The sequence below is a fragment of the Mytilus edulis genome, chromosome 12 (assembly GCF_963676685.1).
Source record: "Mytilus edulis chromosome 12, xbMytEdul2.2, whole genome shotgun sequence".
NCBI classification, from domain to species: Eukaryota; Metazoa; Mollusca; class Bivalvia; order Mytilida; family Mytilidae; genus Mytilus; species Mytilus edulis.
This window is the reverse complement of record NC_092355.1, coordinates 5,775,301-5,799,400: the sequence shown is the minus strand read 5'-3', so window position 1 is coordinate 5,799,400 and position 24,100 is coordinate 5,775,301. Positions and strand designations below refer to the sequence as shown.

Below are 24,100 nucleotides of genomic sequence, written 5' to 3'. Positions count from 1 at the left end.
GGATACATAAACAGCGTCTTTACAAATCAGATGAGATGGATACATAAACAGCGTCTTTACAAATCAGACAAGATGGATACATAAACAGCGTCTCTACTAATCAGACAATATGGATACATAGTCAGCGTCTTTACAAATTCTATACTCTATCACAAGATGGAACTCTAGACAAGATGGAAACAAAAACAGCGTCTTTACTCTATAGACAAGATGCAATAAATCAGTCTACAACAACAACAAAGAGATATATTGAACTTGCAAAATCAGAAGTTATCACATAATTTATACATCTTCGGATCAATATTAGCATTTACTTTAGTAATTTTTCTTCATCATTCTTATTTCCACATTTAAAAAAATTATACATATATAATAATATAAAATACCGGATAAAATAAAGACATTTTATCATTTTAAATCGTCATAGATGCATAACACTTTAGACAAAGCAATTTATGTATTTATACAATCATGACGATACATAATAAAAAATGGCAAGTTATTTTTATTCACATAAAAAGCCTCCGACGCCAATGTTTGTCTACAAATTATACGTCTCTGGGCCGGATAAACTGGAATCCGCTTGTATTCGCTTCACTTATGAACAAAGTGTAAGTAAGCCGAGAACCAGATTATGGGCCGGACGCAAACAATCAGGAAAATATTCTTAAACTTCGAAACGGAAAGCAGAAACAAAAACGGAAAGGATAAGACATAGATTTAATCAAAATGCAGTGGAAAAAGATTATTTTATTAATTTTATCAATGTATCTCGCTTATAAAAGCACGTAACTTTGACATACGATTCAATATTGACTTTAATTTAAAAATAATAATAATTAAAGAACACGCAAAAAACTTACATACAATTGTGTAACAGACAAAAATAGAATTTCATTTGAATTCGGTAGAAAACGTTTTGAAGACTTTCAACAAACAGGGAAAACCAATATCAAATACGTCTATACCGCACCTAGAAAATAATATGCAAACAGTGCAGGATAATTCCCCCTCCCCTTTTAAAAAAGGATAGAGAGACAAACAGGTATATAAACAGATTTTTATAGTTCGTTCTTATGTTTTACTGTTACACCACTGTACCAGGTTAGGGAGAGGGTTGGGATCCCTTTCACATGTTTCGAATGTATTTGTCTGTCCCAAGTCAGGAGCATGTACTTCAGTAGTTGTTGTTTGTTGATTTGTAACCTATATTTGTTTCTCGTTAATATTTTGTACATAAATTAGACCGTTAGTTTTCTCGTTTGAATTCTTTTACCCCTGTCAATTCGGGGCCTTTTATAGCTTACTATATATGCGATATGGGCTTTGCTCATGATTGAAGGCCGTACGGTGACCTATAGTCGTTAAATTCTGTGTCATTTTGGTCTCTTGTGGAGAGTTGTGTCATTGGCAGTCATACCACATCTTCTTTTTTTATATCTAAAAAATAAAAAAATAAAAATATAGACTAATGGAACCATAACGGAAAATGAAGATTATTTAAAAGGATTAAAGAATAGAGAATAATAATCAATGAAATTAATATCCTCTTTTATGTATGCTTTATTCCATGACCAGGGGGACATATGTATGCTTTATTCCATGACCAGGGGGATATATGTATGTTGCCTGCTTTCAAAACTAATAAAAGATGTATCTTTAGAAGGGATACAGATTGGAAAAAATAGACATTTTTTAAATCCAATTGTAAACGGGTAAACATTCCTTTTCCCAACGCAAGGAAAAAAACGATCAATTGATGTGTTATGTTCAGGGACAATTGAATATTTTATTAAACATGCTTATTTCACGACGAAAAGGAAATTAAACGACTGAACATATGGCTTATAGTTTTAACACATTTATTTTGAAAAGACAAAACCCGTTTTCATAAAAAAAGAAAGAAAAAAAAAAGGGAGCGAAAGCGGTTCTCCCTTAAAACCATTTGGTTTTGTTGCTTGGCCAGGGAGAGAAGAACATTTTCTCCCTTGAACTTTAATTTAAGATACGAGCGTCCTTATCTGTATTTGTAGAAATTTCAAAGTTGTTATGAAAGAAATTTACCAATTTCGCCTTCTTGTGGTATTCTAATATACGAAAAGGCTATGATATCGCATCTCATGTCTCGGCTGCACTCAGTCTCTCCTATGTATAATGAGAAAATATCTGAAAAAGTCTAATTTCCATGTCCCGCACTTTACCAGCAATTTATTTTTATTCAACATCTTTTTGAAACTTTTAAGTTTCAGTTTAAAACTAAATTATATAATGCACCAACTCCTGCCAATTAAACACTCATTCTTATATTTCTCCCAATAAAGTATTGTAATTTAAATGTTCAACCCCCCTAAAATCATGTTGTCCCCTGTGTTTTTTTGAAAACTAAATCATTCAAATGATATCCAAATTAATTAAACAGGCGTCCGATTCTCAAATATATGATATATTATATAATAAACTTGCCCCTAATTTGTCTTTTTATATTATAACTATAGCATGTAATAAAATTTTGCAAATTTTAAGAGAAAAAAAAGTTGTCCCCAGGGGTGATTTCCTTCCTGTTACCACTGGGTTTTTTTACCTGTGGAAACGTTTACAAGACCAAGAGTTATTTTCCCATTATGTATTGTGAAGAGCATCATTTCCTGAATGCATTAGTACAAAGAAATAGTTGGAAATGCAGCTAGGTTTGAAAATTCAAGCCCATCCAAGGTAGGAATTTATAGAAAAATACTTATTGGTGTTCTATCCTGTTACAGCTTTTTCTTACACTTTCTGAGAATATTTGTAAGTTTGCACCACAACTTTAAGTGTGTTTTTATATCATCTTTTTAAAATTTATATTTCACAGGAAATACACTTACATTTAATGTGATAAAAAGGACAAAAACTATCGCGTAATTCCTTTCTGTTACGTTCTGTCATGTTACCTGATGAAAAGAAACAGCATAACCATCATCAGTAACCATGGTAACAGGAAGGATGTTCAAGACAATTGTACTGAAGAATCGAAAAGTTAATCTACTATATCACTGGCGTCAACGTGATGATCGTAACTGCAGTTACGATCATCCCAATATGGTGGATACAAATATAGGGAAATTTTATAAGGCTGATTTCTCCACTTTAACATGTTATTTTCAGATATGTAAAATTTAAGAAATATCTTTCTAAGCATTGCCAATGAAATATTTTTTCGGACTGGATGGAAAAGCAACAAGAAGAATGAAAATCGAGATACAAAAAATCACAATGATGATCGTAACTTTTATTTATTTTTATAAACGATGATCGTAACTTGTACCTAAGATGATCGTTATTGTCTGTTCCAACCATTTCATTTAATATAAGTTATCACCATCATATCAAATTAATTTCAAAATAATATACAGTATTATGAATGAAAAAATAGGTTTTTTTTGCTTCTGATAACAGCAGAGAACATTGTGCAATTCTAGTATTGTAGATAGTAACTCAAAGGAATTTATTTGAGATTTTTCATTACCTAGGCAGATTTTTCAACTTGCAAATACAGTTTCAAAGGATAAATGACATTGTTTGCTGTTATCTTCCAATTGTGACCAATCTAAAATGATGTATTTTTCTTAAACTTTAAAATAAAGCAGAAAAATCCTTTCTGTTACCAACACTGTCCTGTTATCGTTTTACAGTTTTGATCCTGTATTTACAGTTTGATAAAAATTTCCATGTAGACTAGTTTTTGCTTGCTTAAATCAAATATGTAATAAAAAATATACCTTCATTTGCTACCTTTTGAGTTAAATGAGGTCGAAATTTTGTATATTTTGTATATTTGCTCAAAATTCGGATTTGTGGCCGTATTTTCTCTTTCGAAAGAAAACCATAACTTTTTTGTTTTAAAAGATAAACACAAATTGTTTTTTGTTAGATAATTCTTAATTTTTGTATTTTATAAGTATCATAAAAAATTATGCATTTTTTATTCAGAAATAACTCATATTTATCAAATGGTCATGAATTTAGAAAAAATCGTATTATTTTGCTGTATATTTATCAAAATTAAAAAAATTCCTCTATTTACAGTTTTATAAAATTTGGTCCACATACTCTCCCTGCAAAATGAAACAAAATGTAGTTTTAAAAAATAGGGGTCCATGCACTCGTTTTCAAATTATATCAGTTTGAATGATAAAAAATAGTCGAAAAATGTATCTTTTCCCGATATGTCATAGTTTGACGTCGTAAAAATAACATTTTACGTTAGCAACGTCATTACCTCCCCTGTAACTGTATCGTATGCCCTTTAACTTATTCCTTAGCTTTCGGGTCGATCCGGCCCCACGTAGATCCGGCCCAAGTCGATCCGTCCCACGTCGATCCGGCCCATATGTAAAGTCGACCCGGCCCCAATAAAAAAAAATATTTCTAAGGAATAAAAATAAATATATATTAATTGTAATTCATAAATGACATTGTTTATTATTTTTATTAAAATGTTAAAGGTGTACGGTAAAAAAAGTAAAAAAGGCCTTTGACAAATATTTTCTTTAGATGAGTATAAAACAACTAGGTTGATTATGTCTTTATTACAAGTTTTCAAGATTATTGGGTATATAAAAGAATTCAGACATCAACATTAATCAGCAGTAATTAGCATTTTCTTTCAATTGACTGTGATGCTAACAAGTCTTTCATCTTGTGTAACATATAATAACAAATAGTTATACAAAAAAAGTGTTATAGATTAGAATATTTTTATATGTTATAGAAGCCTATGATGTAACCTTAAAAAAAAAATGCAAATAATTATTATAATATACACCAACCAGAAGATCAAACTATAAAGACCTTGTTGAAAAACAGATTACGTAACTTTAATTAATGAGCATTGGATTGAATTCAGTGATTACGAGTGGCATTACCTTAGTTCACAATCATCAGACTACTGTTGAATAAACAAACCAATTATAGACAAATGATTTAATTAAATAAGTCATTATTATGCGTTAAATTTTATAGGTCCATTGGACTGTAAATATTTATTTAGCTTTTCTGTGTGTGAACTGAATAAAATAAAAATCGCCATGAAATTCAAAGTAAAAGTTATCAGGGAAAATAACTTCATAATTTAAAAATGTAGAAACTGCGATACAAACAGACACAATAACACTAATTTTCGTATGGATTTAAAATAGTTCGTTAACTGGTACTCCAATACTTCACTGACCTGTTGTCATCCATCATCGATCGGACACTTTTTTCAAATTCCATTTACACTGTTAAAGTTTGTGACAAATTCCTCCAAAATCTAGTTAATTCATATTTTATTATAGGGCCGGATCGACTTGGGGACGGATCGACGTGGGCCGGATCGACTTGGGCCGGATCGACTTTGGGCCGGATTGACTTGGGGCCGGATTGACTTGGGGCCGGATCGGTTTGGGGCTGGAACGACCGGATACCATTCCTTATTCACATTAGAAACTTTTTCAAATTGATTCACTTTGGTAACAGGAAAGAACTGGATTTGTTTTGTACCATTTTTAAAATTGCCATTGTTTCCTTATTAAACAATTGTTTGAATTACAGACAAAAGTTCATAGATCCCCAATGTGTGTTCTTCGAGTTGTGCTATTAAAATACCGGGTTTAAAGAAATTTTTTTTCTTTTTTCTTATTGCCAAAAATTGCCAAAAATTAGACTTTTTCAGATATTGTCTCAAATATCACAACAGGATATATAAGTGCCCGCGTTCTCCGGGATATTGATTTGCTTCAAGTTACTGAGGAAATCATGTTTTGTTCAGTTTAGGATTATATTTAGAAGTTTGACCAGAGTAAGGGAAAGGTATTGGTTATAGTTTGTTATTTAAAATGTTTTTTCTTGATATTTTGTTAAGTTTGCATTGTAATTGAATATAATTGGTAACTATAACTTAGTCGTTTATATTAATTTTTGTTATATTCTGTCATTGTAATAACTGCCTTCGCCGGTCCAAGCTCTTCACATTCTTTGCATTTCCTTTAAATTCAGTCAACCGTGAATGGGGTCGGATAGTGCACTAACTAAAAACAGCCCGCTTATTGCACTTTTCTAAAATTAACTAAGTTAATCAAAGGGAAAATTACTATTCATGTTAAAATATCTGTTTTTTCACGACCAGTCTAATTAAAATAAAGATTTCTGATTTGGTTCAACTCAAATGACGCAAGTTACAACAAGTTAGATCGATATTTTGATTAGATTGCTAAACGACGTGACTCATGTCTAAAATATTGAAAAATTACATTTAAAAAAAAACAATTTTGGAAATTTCCTGTATTTCCTTAATTTTTCGTACTTTTTAATAGGTATATATGTATATATAAATAATGTAAAAAGGTAAGTTATATTCTTCCGCGTTATTTCAACTGATAACACGAGAAACATTTACAATTTAAATAGATATATACATGTAGTTATGACAATAGAAGAATGTTGATATATAAATTTAGACAAAGACTTCCTTCAAAAATTTGAATTTACCGGAAGATTTATAATACTGTACATTTCGTACATATTTTGTAGTTAGCGAAATGGTGTACATTATATCTTTATGGATGATCTTAATATTTTACTTGCAATACGTTTTAAAGATAAGTATATAAAAATCTAGTATATATATTAATTATTTAGTCTCATTTTTCTTCATAGTACTCTATTTTTATAAATATCAATATAAAAACATGTATATTGTTTTTAATCAACAATTTAAGCAGTAGTTACACATTTTGATTTTATTGTTTTTTTAATATTTGGAATACTTCTGAATTCTCAAATGTTTTAGACTCGTGCATCACCTAAGAAACATTTGTTTGTCGCAATTTACACCTGATGCAGTTAAATTGGTATCACAACTGTTATAAATACAGGCACCATCATTTTAGTTATCATTCCAAATAGTTCGATTTTTGTTTAATGAAATCGACAATAGATAGACAATAGACGTATCCTGGTTCCCGGTACTACGTTCCAGGTATTAGCTGTTAGCCATACTCTCTCACGAGGTATATGTGTAACATACTAGTACTGAATATTAATTGCGATCGGGAACCAGTTTAACTCATACGTAACGCAATATCAAATTGAACTTCTACGCACAGTTACATAGTTATTTGAATATACCATCGTTTGCCGCGAGTCATAATAAAGGCAACATAACAGGTCCTGGAGATAACCAAACTCCGAAACAACGGTTACGTCCTCTTTACTACGATACGTTGACTGTAATGATAGTTTAGCGAAGCAACGTCTCCCCTGTTTCGGAGTTTGGGAGATAACACAAATGTGGAAGGAAGATGTGGTAAGATTGCCAATTCAGCGAGACAACTATCCATTAGAGACCTAACAGCGTTGATATATGACAGGAAAACTAAAGGTCATTGTACGGACACATACAATGAACAAAAGGCCTATCGTACTGAAATAAGATATATTCTTTATTTAACCAAGCATGAACGTTTCCGAATTTAAAATTCATATGAGATCATATGATACAAATTAATGCTTACAATAACTTTTTTAGGACAATAGTTTTATAAAATAAAGAATTATAGAACAATGGATAGTCAGTGCATGTACACGAGAGAAATGTTAAAAAGAGAGAAAATCAAAAATTAAGTAAGCTCTGTAATACTTGAACTATATGAAAAAACAAAATACAAAACAAAGGTGAACATCAAAAACCTAAAAATTAAACGTCTACAAGTGTTCTCACTACCCGTTCCTTGATAATTAGCTTTTAAACTGACTACAATTAAAAATAAAATAAAAAAAAAAACAATTGTAAACAACAACCTTTCTACACTCCCCATGATAAATTTCGACACTAACAATAATTCAATACTAACTGAAATTAATTACTTTGCTACCATTATCATGATTTAACTGTTTTTTCTTTTAGGAGGTAAAATCACTTCGAATGTGTGATCTACATGTATATGATATTAATGAAAATACCACTTGCTGCGCACCTGTTTGTTCAAATGTGTCATGTGATTTACAGTGCCCATTCGGAATGCATCTGCTTTCATCACAAATATATCCGGAAACATGTAATTCATCCAATAACGTGAACAATACAATAATTAAAAACATGTGCGTCTGGTCTTGTCCTAAAGAATTTATACGAATAACAATAGTTAATACGTCTTTTTGTTTAGGATGTGATACATTTTGTGTGATCAACTTTGGGTTCAGACAATTACCGAGTAATTGCATTTGTCCAGAGGTGACACTATTGACAACGCCATTGCTTGAAACCACAGAATTATCTCCACAAATGACACCCATCTTGTATGCAAATACTGTTTTGACAAGCAGTGCACTATCCTTAACAGAAATTATAGTATATGGAAGTGCTGGGTTGGCCGTATTTGTAGCTATAGTATCTGTTTTCTGCTGCTGCCGGTGGAGATATAAATTCTACAGACTACAAAAGACGATTCAAGTACCAAATGTAAGCCATGATACAAGTGGTAAAACAGTCCCTTTTTTAGCTCACCTGGCCGAAAGGCCCAGTGAGCTTTTCTCATCACTTGGCGTCCGTCGTCCGTCGTCCGTCGTCGTCGTCGTCCTGCGTTAACTTTTACAAAAATCTTCTCCTCTGAAACTACTGGGCCAAATTTAACCAAACTTGGCCACAATCATCATTGGGGTATCTAGTTTAAAAAATGTGTCCGGTGACCCGGCCAACCAACCAAGATGGCCGCCATGGCTAAAAATAGAACCTAGGGGTAAAATGCAGTTTTTGGCTTATAACTCAAAAACCAAAGCATTTAGAGCAAATCTGACAGGTGTAATATTGTTCATCAGGTCAAGATCTATCTGCCCTGACATTTTCAGATGAATCGGACATTCCGTTGTTGGGTTGCTGCCCCTGAAATGGTAATTTTAAGGAAATTTTGCTGTTTTTGGTTATTATCTTGAATATTATTATAGATAGAGATGAACTGTAAACAGCAATAATGTTCAGCAAAATAAGATCTACAAATAAGTCAACATGACCAAAATGGTCAGTTGACCACTTTAGGAGTTATTGCCCTTTATAGTAAATTTTTAACCATTTTTCGTAAATCTTAGTAATCTTTTAGAAAAATCTTCTCTGAATCTACTGGGCCAAATTTAACCAAACTTGGCCATGATCATCATTAGGGTATCTAGTTTAAAAAATTTGTCCGGTGACCCGGCCAACCAACCAAGATGGCCGTTATGGCTAAAAATAGAACATAGGGGTAAAATGCAGTTTTTGGCTTATAACTCAAAAACCAAAGCATTAAGAGCAAATCTGACAGGGAGTAAAATTGTTCATCAGGTCACGATCTATCTGCCCTGGAATCTTCAGATGAATCTGACAACCTGTTGTTAGGTTGCTGCCCCTAAATTGGTAATTTTGAGGAAATTTTGCTGTTTTTTTGTTATTATCTTGAATATTATTATAGATAGAGATAAACTGTAAACAGCAATAATGTACAGCAACGTCAGAACTGAAAATAAGTCAGTATGACCAAAATAGTCAATTGACCCCCTAAGGAGTTATTGCCCTTCATAGTCAATTTTTAACAATTTTCTTAAAATTTGAAGATTTTCAATAACATTTTCCACAGAAAGTACTGTTATAGATAGAGATAATTGTAAGCAGCAAGAATATTTAGTAAAGTAAGATCTACAAACACATCACCATCACCAAAACACAATTTTGTCATGAATCCATCTGTGTCCATTGTTTAATATTCACATAGACCAAGGTGAGCGACACAGGCTCTTTAGAGCCTCTAGTTTCTAATTGGTACCTGGGACTGTCAATTCTATTTAATTCTAAGTTTTAGGAGAAGAAGAACAGTAAGAAAAGCGCTGTTTCTTTGCTTTTGATTTTTTATACGCCCGTCAAAATTTTGACGGGACGTATTATGGTATACAAATGTCCGGTGTCCGTCCGTCTGTCTGTCCGGCGTAAACATGTCGCACCGTAACTTGAGAACGACTTATCTAAATTTCATGAAACTTAATACTGTTGTTTCTTATGATGTTCAAATGATCTGCATACTTTTTGGTGAAAATAAGATTTAAACTTTTTGAGTTACGGCACTTTGTAACTAAAACAGGGGTGTTTTTTTTTCACATGTCGCACCGTATCTCAAAAACGATTCTTGATTATTGCTTAAAACTTTACACACTTCTTAGTTATATTAATCTTAATATCTGTATACGTTTTGGTGATGATTCAAAATTTCATTTTTGAGTTATTGAGTATTTTGTAAAAAAGGGGGAGGAGTTTTTTACATGTCGCGCCGTATCTCAAAACGATTTATGATTATTGCTTAAAACTTTACACACTTCTTTGTTATATTAATCTAAATATCTGTATACTTCTTGGTGATGATTCAAAATTTCATTTTCGAGTAATTGAGTATTTTGTAAAAAAGGGGAAGGGGGTTTTACATGTCGTGCCGTATCTCAAAAACGATTTATGATTATTGCTTAAAATTTTACACACTTCTTTGTTATTCTAATCTAGAGATCTGTATACTTTTTGGTGATGACTCAAAATTTTATTTTTGAGTTATTGAGTATTTTGTAAAAAAGGGGAGGTTTTTTTTTTACATGTCGCGCCATATCTCAAAAACAATTTATGATTATTGCTTGAAACTGTACACACTTCTTTGTTATATCAATCTAAAGATCTGTATACTTTTTGATTTGATTCAAAATTTTATTTTAGTGATATTTGTAAAAAAGGGTGGGGGTGGGGGGTGTGGTCACATGTCCCGCCGTGTCTCAAAAACTATAAATGGTTAAAGCTTAAAACTTTCTCAGAAACTATTTATGATTATTGCATAAAACTTCCACACAAGACGTCGGGCGTATCATGCGCTCATGGCGCAGCTGTTTATTCATATTCGCGTATGGATTTTTGAAGTTGTGATTTCGAATCCCGCGCTGCAGTGGCCGGTTAGGTCGACATCAAAGTTAACTGACAAGGATTTTCATTTCTCCTGTCGAAGTCGTTGGTTCTCTATGGGCATTAAAGTGCACAGGCCATGCTGAAAAGAAATCAATAATAAAAATCGATTTTTCATGATCATATATAGCGAACAAATGTACTTATGAGTATTGAATGCTTCTTTTAGTAATTTCATAGGGTTGTAAAAACGTGCGCACATTTTTCGAACGAAGCGCTTCCACGCTTCATACAGTATGTACTTCGGTCAACGTTTTTACACCCTAAAGAATTTACAAAATGAAGCATTCAATTCTTAGATAATAAATGACCTCTACACATGCGCATTAGATAACATTGAAGCGATGAAAAGTAATCAATAAACTTTTCATGTTTGAATTTAAAATCATACAACTGCTTTTCTCCTTAAAGTGCCTGCTAAAATTAAAAATGAAAATAGGGAATATGTCAACGAGACTACAACCCGACCAAAGAGCAGAAAACGACCGAAGGCCACGTGCATCAATGGCGTTTCAATGCAGCGAGAAAATTCTGCACACAGCGGTGGGCCTCAGCTGCTCGATAAGGATTCCTCTATTGGAAAACGCATCTTTAGGAATCGTCAAGATATGGATTTGCTCTTTGGAGAATGTTAAAATTAGAGCCATTCTACGACGATCAGAACATGTATCAGCGTTGCTGAATCTAATTCTGCATTTTTATTTATTGAAGTAGACTTACATAATTAGTTATCGAAGGTACCAGGATTATAACTTAGTACGCCAGACGCGCGTTTCGTCTACACAAGACTTATCAGTGACGCATATCAAAATATTTATATAGCCAAACAAGTACAAAGTTAAAGAGCATTGATTATCCAAAATTCCAAAAAGTTAAGCCAAAAACGTTATAAAAGGAACAGTTTTCAGTACTAAACATTTGAATTACAAACACATGGACATAACCGTCAACATTAAAAATAAGTTCCGAATAAGATCAGTTTTCGGATGCATATATATATACAGCCGTAAAGTCAATCGGCAAACCTCGATAGACCCCGCTTCTCTCTATCTATGGAGGAACGGACTCGGCCGAGTTGTGGCGAATGGCCGTAAAGTGCCGAATTCTGTTGAATTATTTTGAAGCCCCTATAAATATTAAATTGTGCGTATGTCACGTGTATTTCTTCTTTAAGTAAACGTGTTCAATAGATATTGATTGAATATCTAAAAATGTGAATACTAAATGTTCTTAGCAATTATAGTTTATTCCTTTAATTTTCAATTTACAATTAGGCTGTTAAGAGCTGATATTATGAATAACTGATCAAGCATTTTCATAAATTAACAAAATATTAGGAATTCAATACAAACACTAATAACTGATCTGAATATAAACCACCATATATATCTTTGACATATATGTAAAAAGGTTTATAAAATATTTCTTTTTTCATATCAAACATGTGCTTCTAACACACATTTGGAAAACATTTCTATCGTACATCTTACAAATATCTATTAAACATATTATCTTAAAATGTTAATGAAACAGTCTTTAAGTAAATTAATACTTTCTATATAAAATCAAAAAAATATGTTGTTGATATATATGATGTTGATTTAAAAAAAGACAAGGATTATAGTTCAAAGTGTCTGCATTGATCATTTTCATTACTTTATATATATAAACTGTATATCATGTATCATGTTTTAAGCCATTGCAATGCCCATATGGGCGTAAAGTTCTTTTCAATAAAGTATTTAAAGTATAAAAAAAATATTTACAAAAAATGTTTTTATATCAGCAATCAAACATTTGGATGAAATATTATTGTTAAAATATCATTCATGCATAATTTCTGATGTAAGAAAAATGTCTATAAAATATTTTTTGGTAAATATTTTTGAAAAACATATATATAACCAGTCAATAATATCATGAAAATATTATGTGTTAGCTGGGTAGCTCATTTAGTGTTCGTTGACCTGCAACGCAATGTACTATTACATATAGGTAATCAAACTTAACAATTTTACAGCGGAATAAACTATCGACAACTTCCTCCAGTCGAGACCATGCTATGGAAGATGGAAATACTTATACAGACATACCGCTCGATTCTCAGGTATAACACTAGTCAAATATAATTAACACTGCATAAAACCTTCATCAGGAACCAGGGCCGTAACTAGCCTCTTCAAATAGTGAGGCAAATATATCGTTTTTATAAAAAAAATTTGGCGAGCTTTTGGGGGCCGCTCGAGGACCCCAGAAGCTCTGAGAAAAATAACGCAAAATCGTGCATTCTGAGCGTTTCCCGGACTCTTTCTGACATTGAAACGCAATTAATTTTTAGCTTTCTTTCGACAATATTCTGGTCCGAAAGCAAAAACATGGATTCATTGTAATTTAAGTCTTTAAGGTTTTATGGACAACATTAAAAGACCGATATGTGGGATATTTAGCAAAATTCGCATTTCTCATAATCATTAATACCGGTTCTGTCTGTCTGTTTTAGTCTTGTATTGTGCTTAGACTTTGGTGATATTTTTATGACTAGATTGAAATATAGTGACAGTGCAGTATTGTGCTTTAAATACTAGTACGTCTGCTTAAGTCGACACTAGGGACCATCTTGACCCTGTTTTACGGTATTAATGATTCTTTTATTGTTGAAGACCCTCCAGCAACTTTGACCAAATGATTGATCATTAGTATTTTTTTTATGCATTGACTTTGTGTGCGATTAGGTTTCGTGCACATTTACTCCATATTCCTTTATTTTCTGTAAAAGGGTCTGAACATGACATAATGCAAGTTGAACCCATCAATGGAAATGGTCATATGGAAATACGTTATTGCTTTTTTTCAAATTATTTGATACCGTAAAATTGGTGACCTTACTTTAATTTAAACCATGTCATGCTATCTAGTTTTATCAACCAAAAGAAGCCAGTTGTGAATTCTTTGATATCAAATTTAATTCTCTATGCAGAAACGACCATTTTTTTTCTCTGTTTTGTATATTCTTAAAATATTTTCTCGCAAAATATCTGGACATCAGTGGGCATGCAACATTGCAAAACCACACGTTAACAAATGAAAATCAACACTCAGACTATTGTCACAAAGTAGGACAATAAATGAGCAAAACCCGGGACACAGAAGTTCAAATAATAGACCATCAACTCTGAAAACTAAAAGTAAAAAAGAAACATGGATCACGAAAAACATGCAGGGGCGACACCAGAGAGTGAAGAGAACTTGCTTCTTGTTAGACACTTTCCGTGAAAACAATTTGATATAAACACAATCTTTTGTTTCATTTTTTTTTTTTTTTTAATTTCTAACATGAGGCATTTGCCTCATTTGCCTCAATGTAGTTACGGCCCTGGGAACGCTCAAATGCTCAAACTACAAAACTTGAAATCAAAGGATGACGATATGAAATATAAAAACATAATACCCATTTCAACGTTTACCATCCGTTTGTGGAATAATCTTCACCATTTAGTAAAGTTGCAGTGATACTGATGTTTAATATCTGTCTTACGTGATTATTTTAAGTTTCCGAAATCAGTTACGGGTATTTACTTGTATATTTATTAATCAAAACCAATATGTCAATGACAATGTAATCAATATACCAGGCTTTACAATAAAGCGAGACTTAATTACATGAATGATCTTCATCCTTACGTATTAAATTAACTCCTATTGCAATAGTTATAAACATATTGGGGTTAATGCACCCAATCATCGTATTTGTAAAGTAAAATGAGTAATATTCATTTGTTGTAGAATTCTGAACCTGTGAATATAGATACAACAACAGAGGACATTAGTACTTATGCATCTATCCCTCATGAAATAAAGGGAACTGAGGTATTTAATATAAGTGGTATCACAATTATGTAATTCAATGATTGATTGTGTCTTGCTTAACGTCCAGTGGCAAACATTTCATACATATTTGCATGTGACGCCATAACTTGTGTGATTTAGCCAGGGTTGATGACAATGGTGTTGCTCGCTTAAAGTCCGATGGCAAATATTTCCTACGTATTCGGGAGGTCATTGCTTTGTGATGTAAGGTTGTCGACAATGGTGTTGCTCTCTTTATGTCCAGTGGCATATATTTCATACATATTCAGGACGTCGTAACTATTTGATTTAGGGTTGTCGACAATGGTGTTGGTCTCTTTATGCCCAGTGGAAAATATTTCATACATATTCAGGACGTCGTAACTTTTTTTATTTAGGGTTGTCGACAAACTTATGGTGTTGCTCTCTTTATGTCCAGTGGAAAATATTTCATACTTATTCACGACGTCATAACTATTTGATTTAGGGTTGTCGACAATGGTGTTGGTCTCTTTGAGTCCACTGGCAAATATTTCATACATATTCGGTACGTCGTATAACTATGTGATTTACTTTTTCTGAAAATGTTGTTGACCTCTTTAACGTTCAGTGTCGAACATTTATTCATGTCGTAGTATGTGATTTAGGGCTGTCGACAATGGTGTTGGTCTCTTTATGTCCAGTGGAAAATATTTCATACATATTCAGGACGTCGTAACTATTTGATTTAGGGTTGTCGACAATGGTGTTGGTCTCTTTATGTCCAGTGGAAAATATTTCATACATATTCACGACGTCATAACTATTTGATTTAGGGTTGTCGACAAAATTATGGTGTTGCTCTCTTTATGTCCAGTGGAAAATATTTCATACTTATTCACGACGTCATAACTATTTGATTTAGGGTTGTCGACAATGGTGTTGGTCTCTTTATGTCCAGTGGAAAATATTTCATACATATTCGGTACGTCATAACTATTTGATTTAAGGTTGTCGACAATGGTGTTGGTCTCTTTATGTCCAGTGGCAAATATTTCATACATATTCAGGACGTCGTAACTATTTGATTTAGGGTTGTCGACAATGGTGTTGGTCTCTTTATGTCCAGTGGAAAATATTTCATACATATTTAGGACGTCGTAACTTTTTTTATTTAGGGTTGTCGACAAAATTATGGTGTTGCTCTCTTTATGTCCAGTGGAAAATATTTCATACTTATTCACGACGTCATAACTATTTGATTTAGGGTTGTCGACAAAGGTGTTGGTCTCTTTATGTCCAGTGGAAAATATTTCATACATATTCAGGACGTCGTAACTATTTGATTTAGGGTTGTCGACAATGGTGTTGGTCTCTTTATGTCCAGTGGAAAATATTTCATACATATTCGGTACGTCGTATAACTACATGTATGTGATTTAATTTTTCTGAAAATGTTGTTGACCTCTTTAACGTTCAGTGGTGAACATTTATTCATGTCGTAGTATGTGATTTAGGGCTGTCGACAATGGTGTTGGTCTCTTTATGTCCAGTGGAAAATATTTCATACATATTCACGACGTCATAACTATTTGATTTAAGGTTGTCGACAATGGTGTTGGTCTCTTTATGTCCAGTGGCAAATATTTCATACATATTCAGGACGTCGTAACTATTTGATTTAGGGTTGTCGACAATGGTGTTGGTCTCTTTATGTCCAGTGGAAAATATTTCATACATATTCGGGACGTCATAACTTTTTGATTTAGGGTTGTCGACAATGGTGTTGGTCTCTTTATGTCCAGTGGAAAATATTTCATACATATTCGGGACGTCATAACTTTTTGATTTAGGGTTGTCGACAATGGTGTTGGTCTCTTTATGTCCAGTGGAAAATATTTCATACATATTCAGGACGTCATAATTATTTTATATAGGGTTGTTGACATTGGTGTTGGTCTCTTTATGTCCAGTGGAAAATATTTCATTCATATTCTGGACGTCATAACTTTTTGATTTAGGGTTGTCGACAATGGTGTTGGTCTCTTTATGTCCAGTGGAAAATATTTCATACATATTCAGGACGTCGTAACTTTTTTTACTTAGGGTTGTCGACAAAATTATGGTGTTGCTCTCTTTATGTCCAGTGGAAAATATTTCATACTTATTCACGACGTCATAACTATTTGATTTAGGGTTGTCGACAATGGTGTTGGTCTCTTTGAGTCCACTGGCAAATATTTCATACATATTCGGTACGTCGTATAACTATGTGATTTAATTTTTCTGAAAATGTTGTTGACCTCTTTAACGTTCAGTGGTGAACATTTATTCATGTCGTAGTATGTGATTTAGGGCTGTCGACAATGGTGTTGGTCTCTTTATGTCCAGTGGAAAATATTTCATACATATTCAGGACGTCGTAACTATTTGATTTAGGGTTGTCGACAATGGTGTTGGTCTCTTTATGTCCAGTGGAAAATATTTCATACATATTCACGACGTCATAAACTATTTGATTTAGGGTTGTCGACAATGGTGTTGGTCTCTTTATGTCCAGTGGCAAATATTTCATACATATTCAGGACGTCGTAACTTTTTTTATTTAGGGTTGTCGACAAAATTATGGTGTTGCTCTCTTTATGTCCAGTGGAAAATATTTCATACTTATTCACGACGTCATAACTATTTGATTTAGGGTTGTCGACAATGGTGTTGGTCTCTTTATGTCCAGTGGAAAATATTTCATACATATTCGGTACGTCATAACTATTTGATTTAAGGTTGTCGACAATGGTGTTGGTCTCTTTATGTCCAGTGGCAAATGTTTCATACATATTCGGTACGTCGTATAACTACATGTATGTGATTTAATTTTTCTGAAAATGTTGTTGACCTCTTTAACGTTCAGTGGTGAACATTTATTCATGTCGTAGTATGTGATTTAGGGCTGTCGACAATGGTTTTGGTCTCTTTATGTCCAGTGGAAAATATTTCATACATATTCACGACGTCATAACTATTTGATTTAAGGTTGTCGACAATGGTGTTGGTCTCTTTATGTCCAGTGGCAAATATTTCATACATATTCAGGACGTCGTAACTATTTGATTTAGGGTTGTCGACAATGGTGTTGGTCTCTTTATGTCCAGTGGAAAATATTTCATACATATTCGGGACGTCATAACTTTTTGATTTAGGGTTGTCGACAATGGTGTTGGTCTCTTTATGTCCAGTGGAAAATATTTCATACATATTCAGGACGTCGTAACTATTTGATTTAGGGTTGTCGACAATGGTGTTGGTCTCTTTATGTCCAGTGGAAAATATTTCATACATATTCGGGACGTCATAACTTTTTGATTTAGGGTTGTCGACAATGGTGTTGGTCTCTTTATGTCCAGTGGAAAATATTTCATACATATTCAGGACGTCATAACTTTTTGATTTAGGGTTTTCGACAATGATGTTGGTCTCTTTATGTCCAGTGGCAAATATTTCATACATATTCAGGACGTCATAATTATTGTATATAGGGTTGTTGACATTGGTGTTGGTCTCTTTATGTCCAGTGGAAAATATTTCATTGATATTCGGGACGTCATAACTTTTTGATTTAGGGTTGTCGACAATGGTGTTGGTCTCTTTATGTCCAGTGGAAAATATTTCATACATATTCAGGACGTCATAACTTTTTGATTGAGGGTTGTCGACAATGTTGTTGTTGTCTTGACGTCAAATGGCAAATATCTCATACATATTCGGGAAGTCATAATTGTGTGATTTAAGGTTTATAAAAATGTTAATGCTCGCTTAACGTTTAGGGGCAAATATTTCATGCATTTCTGTTATTCAAAACTATTGGTTTATGAATTTATCATCAATTAATTTATTGTTTAGATTGCATATAGACGTTGAAAGTCAATTATTGCCAAGTTTTCATCAGATCGAAAAATAATTAAGACATGACAATCGCTGTAATACAGTACCTTGTCACACGTTTGAAGTCTGTCTAGTACTGAGTACTAACTTGCTATAACTCTACAATGTGGCCGTTTCAGAATATAATGCCTTCTGGGTAATATATTCAAAGGCGTACACAATAAACCGTTGTGATTTGTTTAAAACGTCATATAATGTTTATTCAACATGACGAGGTTCATTCATTTTTTATATTAAAATTAAATACATCATGTTGATATCAAGCGATATCACCCTCTCACTCTTTATGAAACCGACGATGTTTGTTTGCCTTACATTTAGAATGGCGGTTGTAACTTGTGCTAATAGTATTTATTGTATTTTAGAATTTACAGAATGTTGCCAATGGAGCAAGCGGATCTACTGTCGAGGAGAATAAATATGAAGAACTTCCATGTAGAGTCAAGACCAAGGAAACACAGGTTAATACACCTTTATACCCACCCGGAAGACATAAGATCACTCTGTGTTTTTTTTTTATTTGATTCGTGTTGCTTAATTTTCTATGTGGTGTTTTTATTTGTATACTGCTGTTTGTCTTTTGCTGTTTTTCTTGTTTTACCATCGCTATGACAGTTTATCATATCATGACAAATGGGTTATGATATTCCTTTAATATCTTTTGCCTCTCTAAAAACTGTTCAATTTGTGTTGCTCTATTTTACATGTTGTGTATTGTTTTCGTTTAATAATTATCGCATTTTTCCATTTCTATAAAGTTCTGATGAAAATTATTTTACTATCAAATCTTCCTGCAATTTCTAAAAGAATTGTGTACATTCTTCATTTTTGTAATCGTTACTACATTACCTATAATTTAAGTCTTTTATTTTCCACAGATTAATTCGTACTTTTGATTCTTTGAAGAATCGATGTAGTGTTGAAACTTTTAGTTTCCTTATTCATTGCATTTAAATTTTATACTCAAGTTTCTTTCAGTTTGTACACTTATCGGTGTGATTATTGTTTCAACACATTTTTGAATTATTGCTTGATCATTTTAATCCACAAAACGCTATAATGTAAATAATAATTCTGTTTTTTTAGTTCACTCAAAGTATCCAAAACGAGTATGTAAGGACTAAAAAAAAAGGTAGGCAAAACCAACAGTCAAGAAAGCCACCGAAGATAACGACAGAAGATAACAAATATATGTCTGTTCATGGGCTCAAGAGACAAGAAGCACAGGAAGTGGTTCAGGGAAATTCGAATACTCTACAAGTTCCTAGGAACGAATATCATTTGTCTACAGCTAAATATGAATCGATGCATGTCGGTGACACTATTAACAAAACTAAACCACCTGACATTGCCAAAGGGCAAGAGAAAGGATCAGACTTTGTCCAACCTGTTCCACAATCTAATAATAGAATTCATAGTAATAGCACTGATGAGGAAAAAAGAAACATTATTTCAAAAAAGGCGGGAATTAATCCTGCAGACGTTTACGAAACTATGGCTAACGTGAAACCTATCGTTCAAACAACTGACCAATCAGCCTCCAGACTGGTAACTGATGCAGAACTTAATAATTTAGAAGCAGATGGCGACCGCTATATGCACAGCAATAGTGTAGAAAAAGGAAATGTTCATGAAGATATGTACTCGTTAAATTGTTTACCTTTAAAGAAAAAAACTTCAAATCTTGTAAGTAACAATATTCCGAATAGAAATATTGAGAACCATAAGGACCAGATGTCGGATGCATTTGGAAATACAAATATAACGGGAAATAAGATGTCTGAGGAACAAATTTATGTAAACACAGATATTTTTCGCAAACCAACTTGTTCTAAAACTGATACTAAAAGTGAGTCTTCGATTCCTACAAACAACAAACAAGAAAGTATAAATGATAATCTTATAAATCAGAATAAAGATAAGAAAGAGGTCACTATGAGAAGTCTTTCTAATGGAGTAAATGTACCAGAGGTGACTACAACTGTAGCCGTTGGAGAATGGCGTTCTGACGAGAAAAGTAATGCAGTTGTGCTTAAAGTTGTATCAGTTGCAGGGTGCCAGTCCGATGGTGAAAAGGAATCTGGAAATCTTCAAGCAACAGCCATTGCAGGGTGCCACTCATTTGGAAGAAGTGAATCAGAGAACTCTGAAGTTGCAGACCAAGCAGGATTTCAAATAAATGAAGAAATGGAACAAGAGGACTTTAAAACTACCGAGACCCGTTTGAATCACTCCGCATCATTTCAGAGTAAACTTGGACAAAGATTTGAACAGTTGAACAAAAATGGCGACCATGAATCATCAGATGAGGAAACGTTTTAAACGTTCAATTGCTAACTATTTTTGAAGGAAAATGACATGATAATGATGTATATCAAAATTAAGGCAAATGTCATGGCTTAAAGTTACTCTGTTTCAAAATGAAAAAAGATTTGGACTTGATATCAGCCTGCTACCTCTCTGTCTTATTTGTACAATTTCATTTACATTAAAATCAAGGTTTTGAAGTTTAATTCAAATTCTAATATTTTTATTGTTGCCTAATACAGATAGAATAGTGAAGTTAATGATTACAGTACTAGTGTTTCTTACGTTATCTTGAGAACAAAAACCCAACCATTTCTTTGAAATTTTATGAAAATCATAATACTTTTAGATTTGTATTGTATTTCATGATATTTCTAATTTGTACACGATTCATTTCTATAATCCATATTTTTTTTACTTAGTTCTTTTATTTTTCACAGTTTATTCTTCATTCTTTTGCATACCATTGTTCTCTTTTCTTTATTTCTTTTCGCTCAATTATCTTTATGCAGTAGTTTTTGGCAATTATTATAATATTTGTTAACCCTATTCAGACCATTCACGAGGAGCGAAAATAAAAATAAAAAAAACCCAAATACAATAGATAATTTATGTGATGTGAGCTGGCTGCGGGAATAACATCTCTTGATAGACAAATAAATAAACTCATCATAGATACCAGGACTAAATTTTTTATATACGCCAGACGCGCGTTTCGTCTACAAAAGACTCATCAGTGACGCTCGAATCCAAAAAAGTTAAAAAAAAAAAAAAAAAAAGCCAAATAAAGTATAAAGTTGAAGAGCATTGAGATAAAAAATTCTTAAAAGTGTTGCCAAATACAGTTAAAGTAATCTATGCCTGAGGTAGAAAAGCCTTATCATTTCAAAAAAATCTAAATTTTGTAAACAGTTAATTTATAAATATAACAATTGAGGGTTTGATATAAGGCGTTAAATTTTGTGTTGTAAACACCTCAACTCTGTATCCCTAATAGAGTACACGTAGTTGCAATGGTTCGGTTACGTTCTATAGAGCTAGACACTGAGACAGCTAAAGACTATCCCCATTCTGATTGGTAACGACTTCATTTTGATACAAGCCACCTATCCGAATTGACCCCTCTTGCCCAGGAATCGCATCTCATATACAGTGTAAACTGAGGTCAGCTTATGTAACCCGATTTTACCTTGGAAAAGTTAGTGTTTTATTACACACTTTAGTAAATAGCCAAAGTAAAATGAATGTTCAATATCATTTGGAGAAAAAAATGGATAAATGTATGAAGAAAAAAAAAAAAAAAAAAAATGTTTAATTAACATTAAATAGCAGGGGTTATAATCAGAACACAAACATAAGATTTTCCAATCGAAAAGTTTAAAGACCTACATATTATATAGAGTTAAATGACAGTAACTTATGTTGCTATAACACGAACATTGAGTAGCCATACTAATGTATAAATCGGAAACTAGATCTAGGAATAATGTATTTTTATATGTTTAACTGTTATGTTGCGAGGGAAAGGCAGATAATTTACGATTTATCAGTTCATGTGATTCCTTCAGTAGTTTTTATTAAATCTAAATCTTTCTAATTGAATTGATGGGATTTTATCATCAGAAAATAAACTCATCCAATCTGCGGTTTCTCCCAATGTAAGAAAGACTATCCTTGTTGTACATTAAATCAACAACATATGACATATTGTGCAATTATGTTTTAAAGATTTGATTTCTTTACAATGCACTGTACTGAATCTGAGACTCCCCTTATGAAATGGAAAAAAAGAAATCGAATAAATAGAATTAGAATCTTTTAAAATTGAAAACAAAAAAACCTACACTGGAAAATGATTTAAAGATCAGTTTACTAGTCATTACAAAAGAAACTATATCACAGTTGTTAGACACAAGAAAACAACAAACAAAAAAGAGCATTGCAAGTGTTGTGACTTTAATTTTTCGTTTTTGTATTTTGCTGTGCTTGTACTGATTTTGTGTCATGAATGGATACCTCAAATCATTTTTTTTATTTATTTACTAAACACAACTTTGCATATTTCAGTAAATTTACAAATGTGAGAGCGTTTGTTTGAATAATTTAATTGTCACAATTGTCAGTTTCAGATTCTAAAGCATCATGGGTAATTTCATTGTACCCCAAATTGAAAATAACTTCACTTCATAGATTTCCATTGTTTATGACATTTTTAACCAATCAAGACGTTTTGGTGTACACATATGAAAGTATTACCCAGGATGCATTAGATTCTGAAACGGCGTATTTTGACTTTAAGGTGGCTCCTGGGTACAAAAATGTCAGCAAAAAATTAAACCTTTATTTTTTCATTACAAGTTTTATTTATTACACTATAAGATATTACTTTATGATATGGTACAAAACAAATACAATAGATAATTTATGTGATGTGAGCTGGCTGCGGGAATAACATCTCTTGATAGACAAATGTGGGTTTGATATAAGGAGTTTTGTGTTGTAAACAGCTCAACCTTTTATCCCTAATAGAGTACATGTAGTTGCAAAAATCAATCCAAAAAATTGATTCGGTTTTGCCCTAGATGACTTTTAAAATGTTTATATCATTGAAAAAGCTCCAAATTATCTGCCTTTGGTGCAAAAATGCCATTTTTTTGCATTAAATTTGAAATATCTTTTTTAACTCATCGGTGACCTATATTTTTTATTATTGTTTTCAAATAAGCTGTACATAAACTAAATAATTCTAAAATTTAAGCGATTTAATTAATTAATTTTTTTATTTCGATATTACATCTATTTCTCCTATTAGTTCAACAGAAAAAAAGGACATTAACAAAAATGTATGCTTCTTCCAGAGGCAGATTGTGAGCTTAAATGAACGGTGACCCCATCTTTTTATTTCATTTTTCTTTTAAGTATATGATAAAGTTCATTTATACAAAAAATATAACGAAATCCTATATTAGAAAAAAAAAAATTGATTTATACCCAGGAGCCCCCTTAAACTAAATAAAGGCTTGTTTATTGTTAACGTATAGTCTG

The 24,100-nt window shown here is 32.5% G+C and overlaps 1 protein-coding gene across 1 annotated transcript; it reads left to right on the top strand.

Moving 5' to 3' along the window:
• Nucleotides 1-7,928: 7,928 nt before the first annotated feature.
• On the top strand, nucleotides 7,929-21,261 carry LOC139499545 (uncharacterized). Its single transcript, XM_071288268.1, has 5 exons — nucleotides 7,929-8,479; nucleotides 13,002-13,088; nucleotides 14,765-14,848; nucleotides 19,114-19,209; nucleotides 19,835-21,261. The coding sequence occupies exons 1-5, from the start codon at nucleotides 7,943-7,945 to the stop codon at nucleotides 21,068-21,070; spliced, it is 2,040 nt and encodes a 679-aa protein (XP_071144369.1). The 5' UTR covers nucleotides 7,929-7,942; the 3' UTR covers nucleotides 21,071-21,261.
• Nucleotides 21,262-24,100: the final 2,839 nt, after the last annotated feature.

Coding starts and splice junctions, on each gene's coding strand:
- LOC139499545 (XM_071288268.1), top strand. CDS start 7,943: ATGTGTGATCTACATGTATATGATATTAATGAAAATACCACTTGCTGC. Junction 13,089..14,764: donor ACATACCGCTCGATTCTCAG/GTATAACACTAG, acceptor CATTTGTTGTAG/AATTCTGAACCTGTGAATAT. Junction 14,849..19,113: donor ATGAAATAAAGGGAACTGAG/GTATTTAATATA, acceptor ATTGTATTTTAG/AATTTACAGAATGTTGCCAA.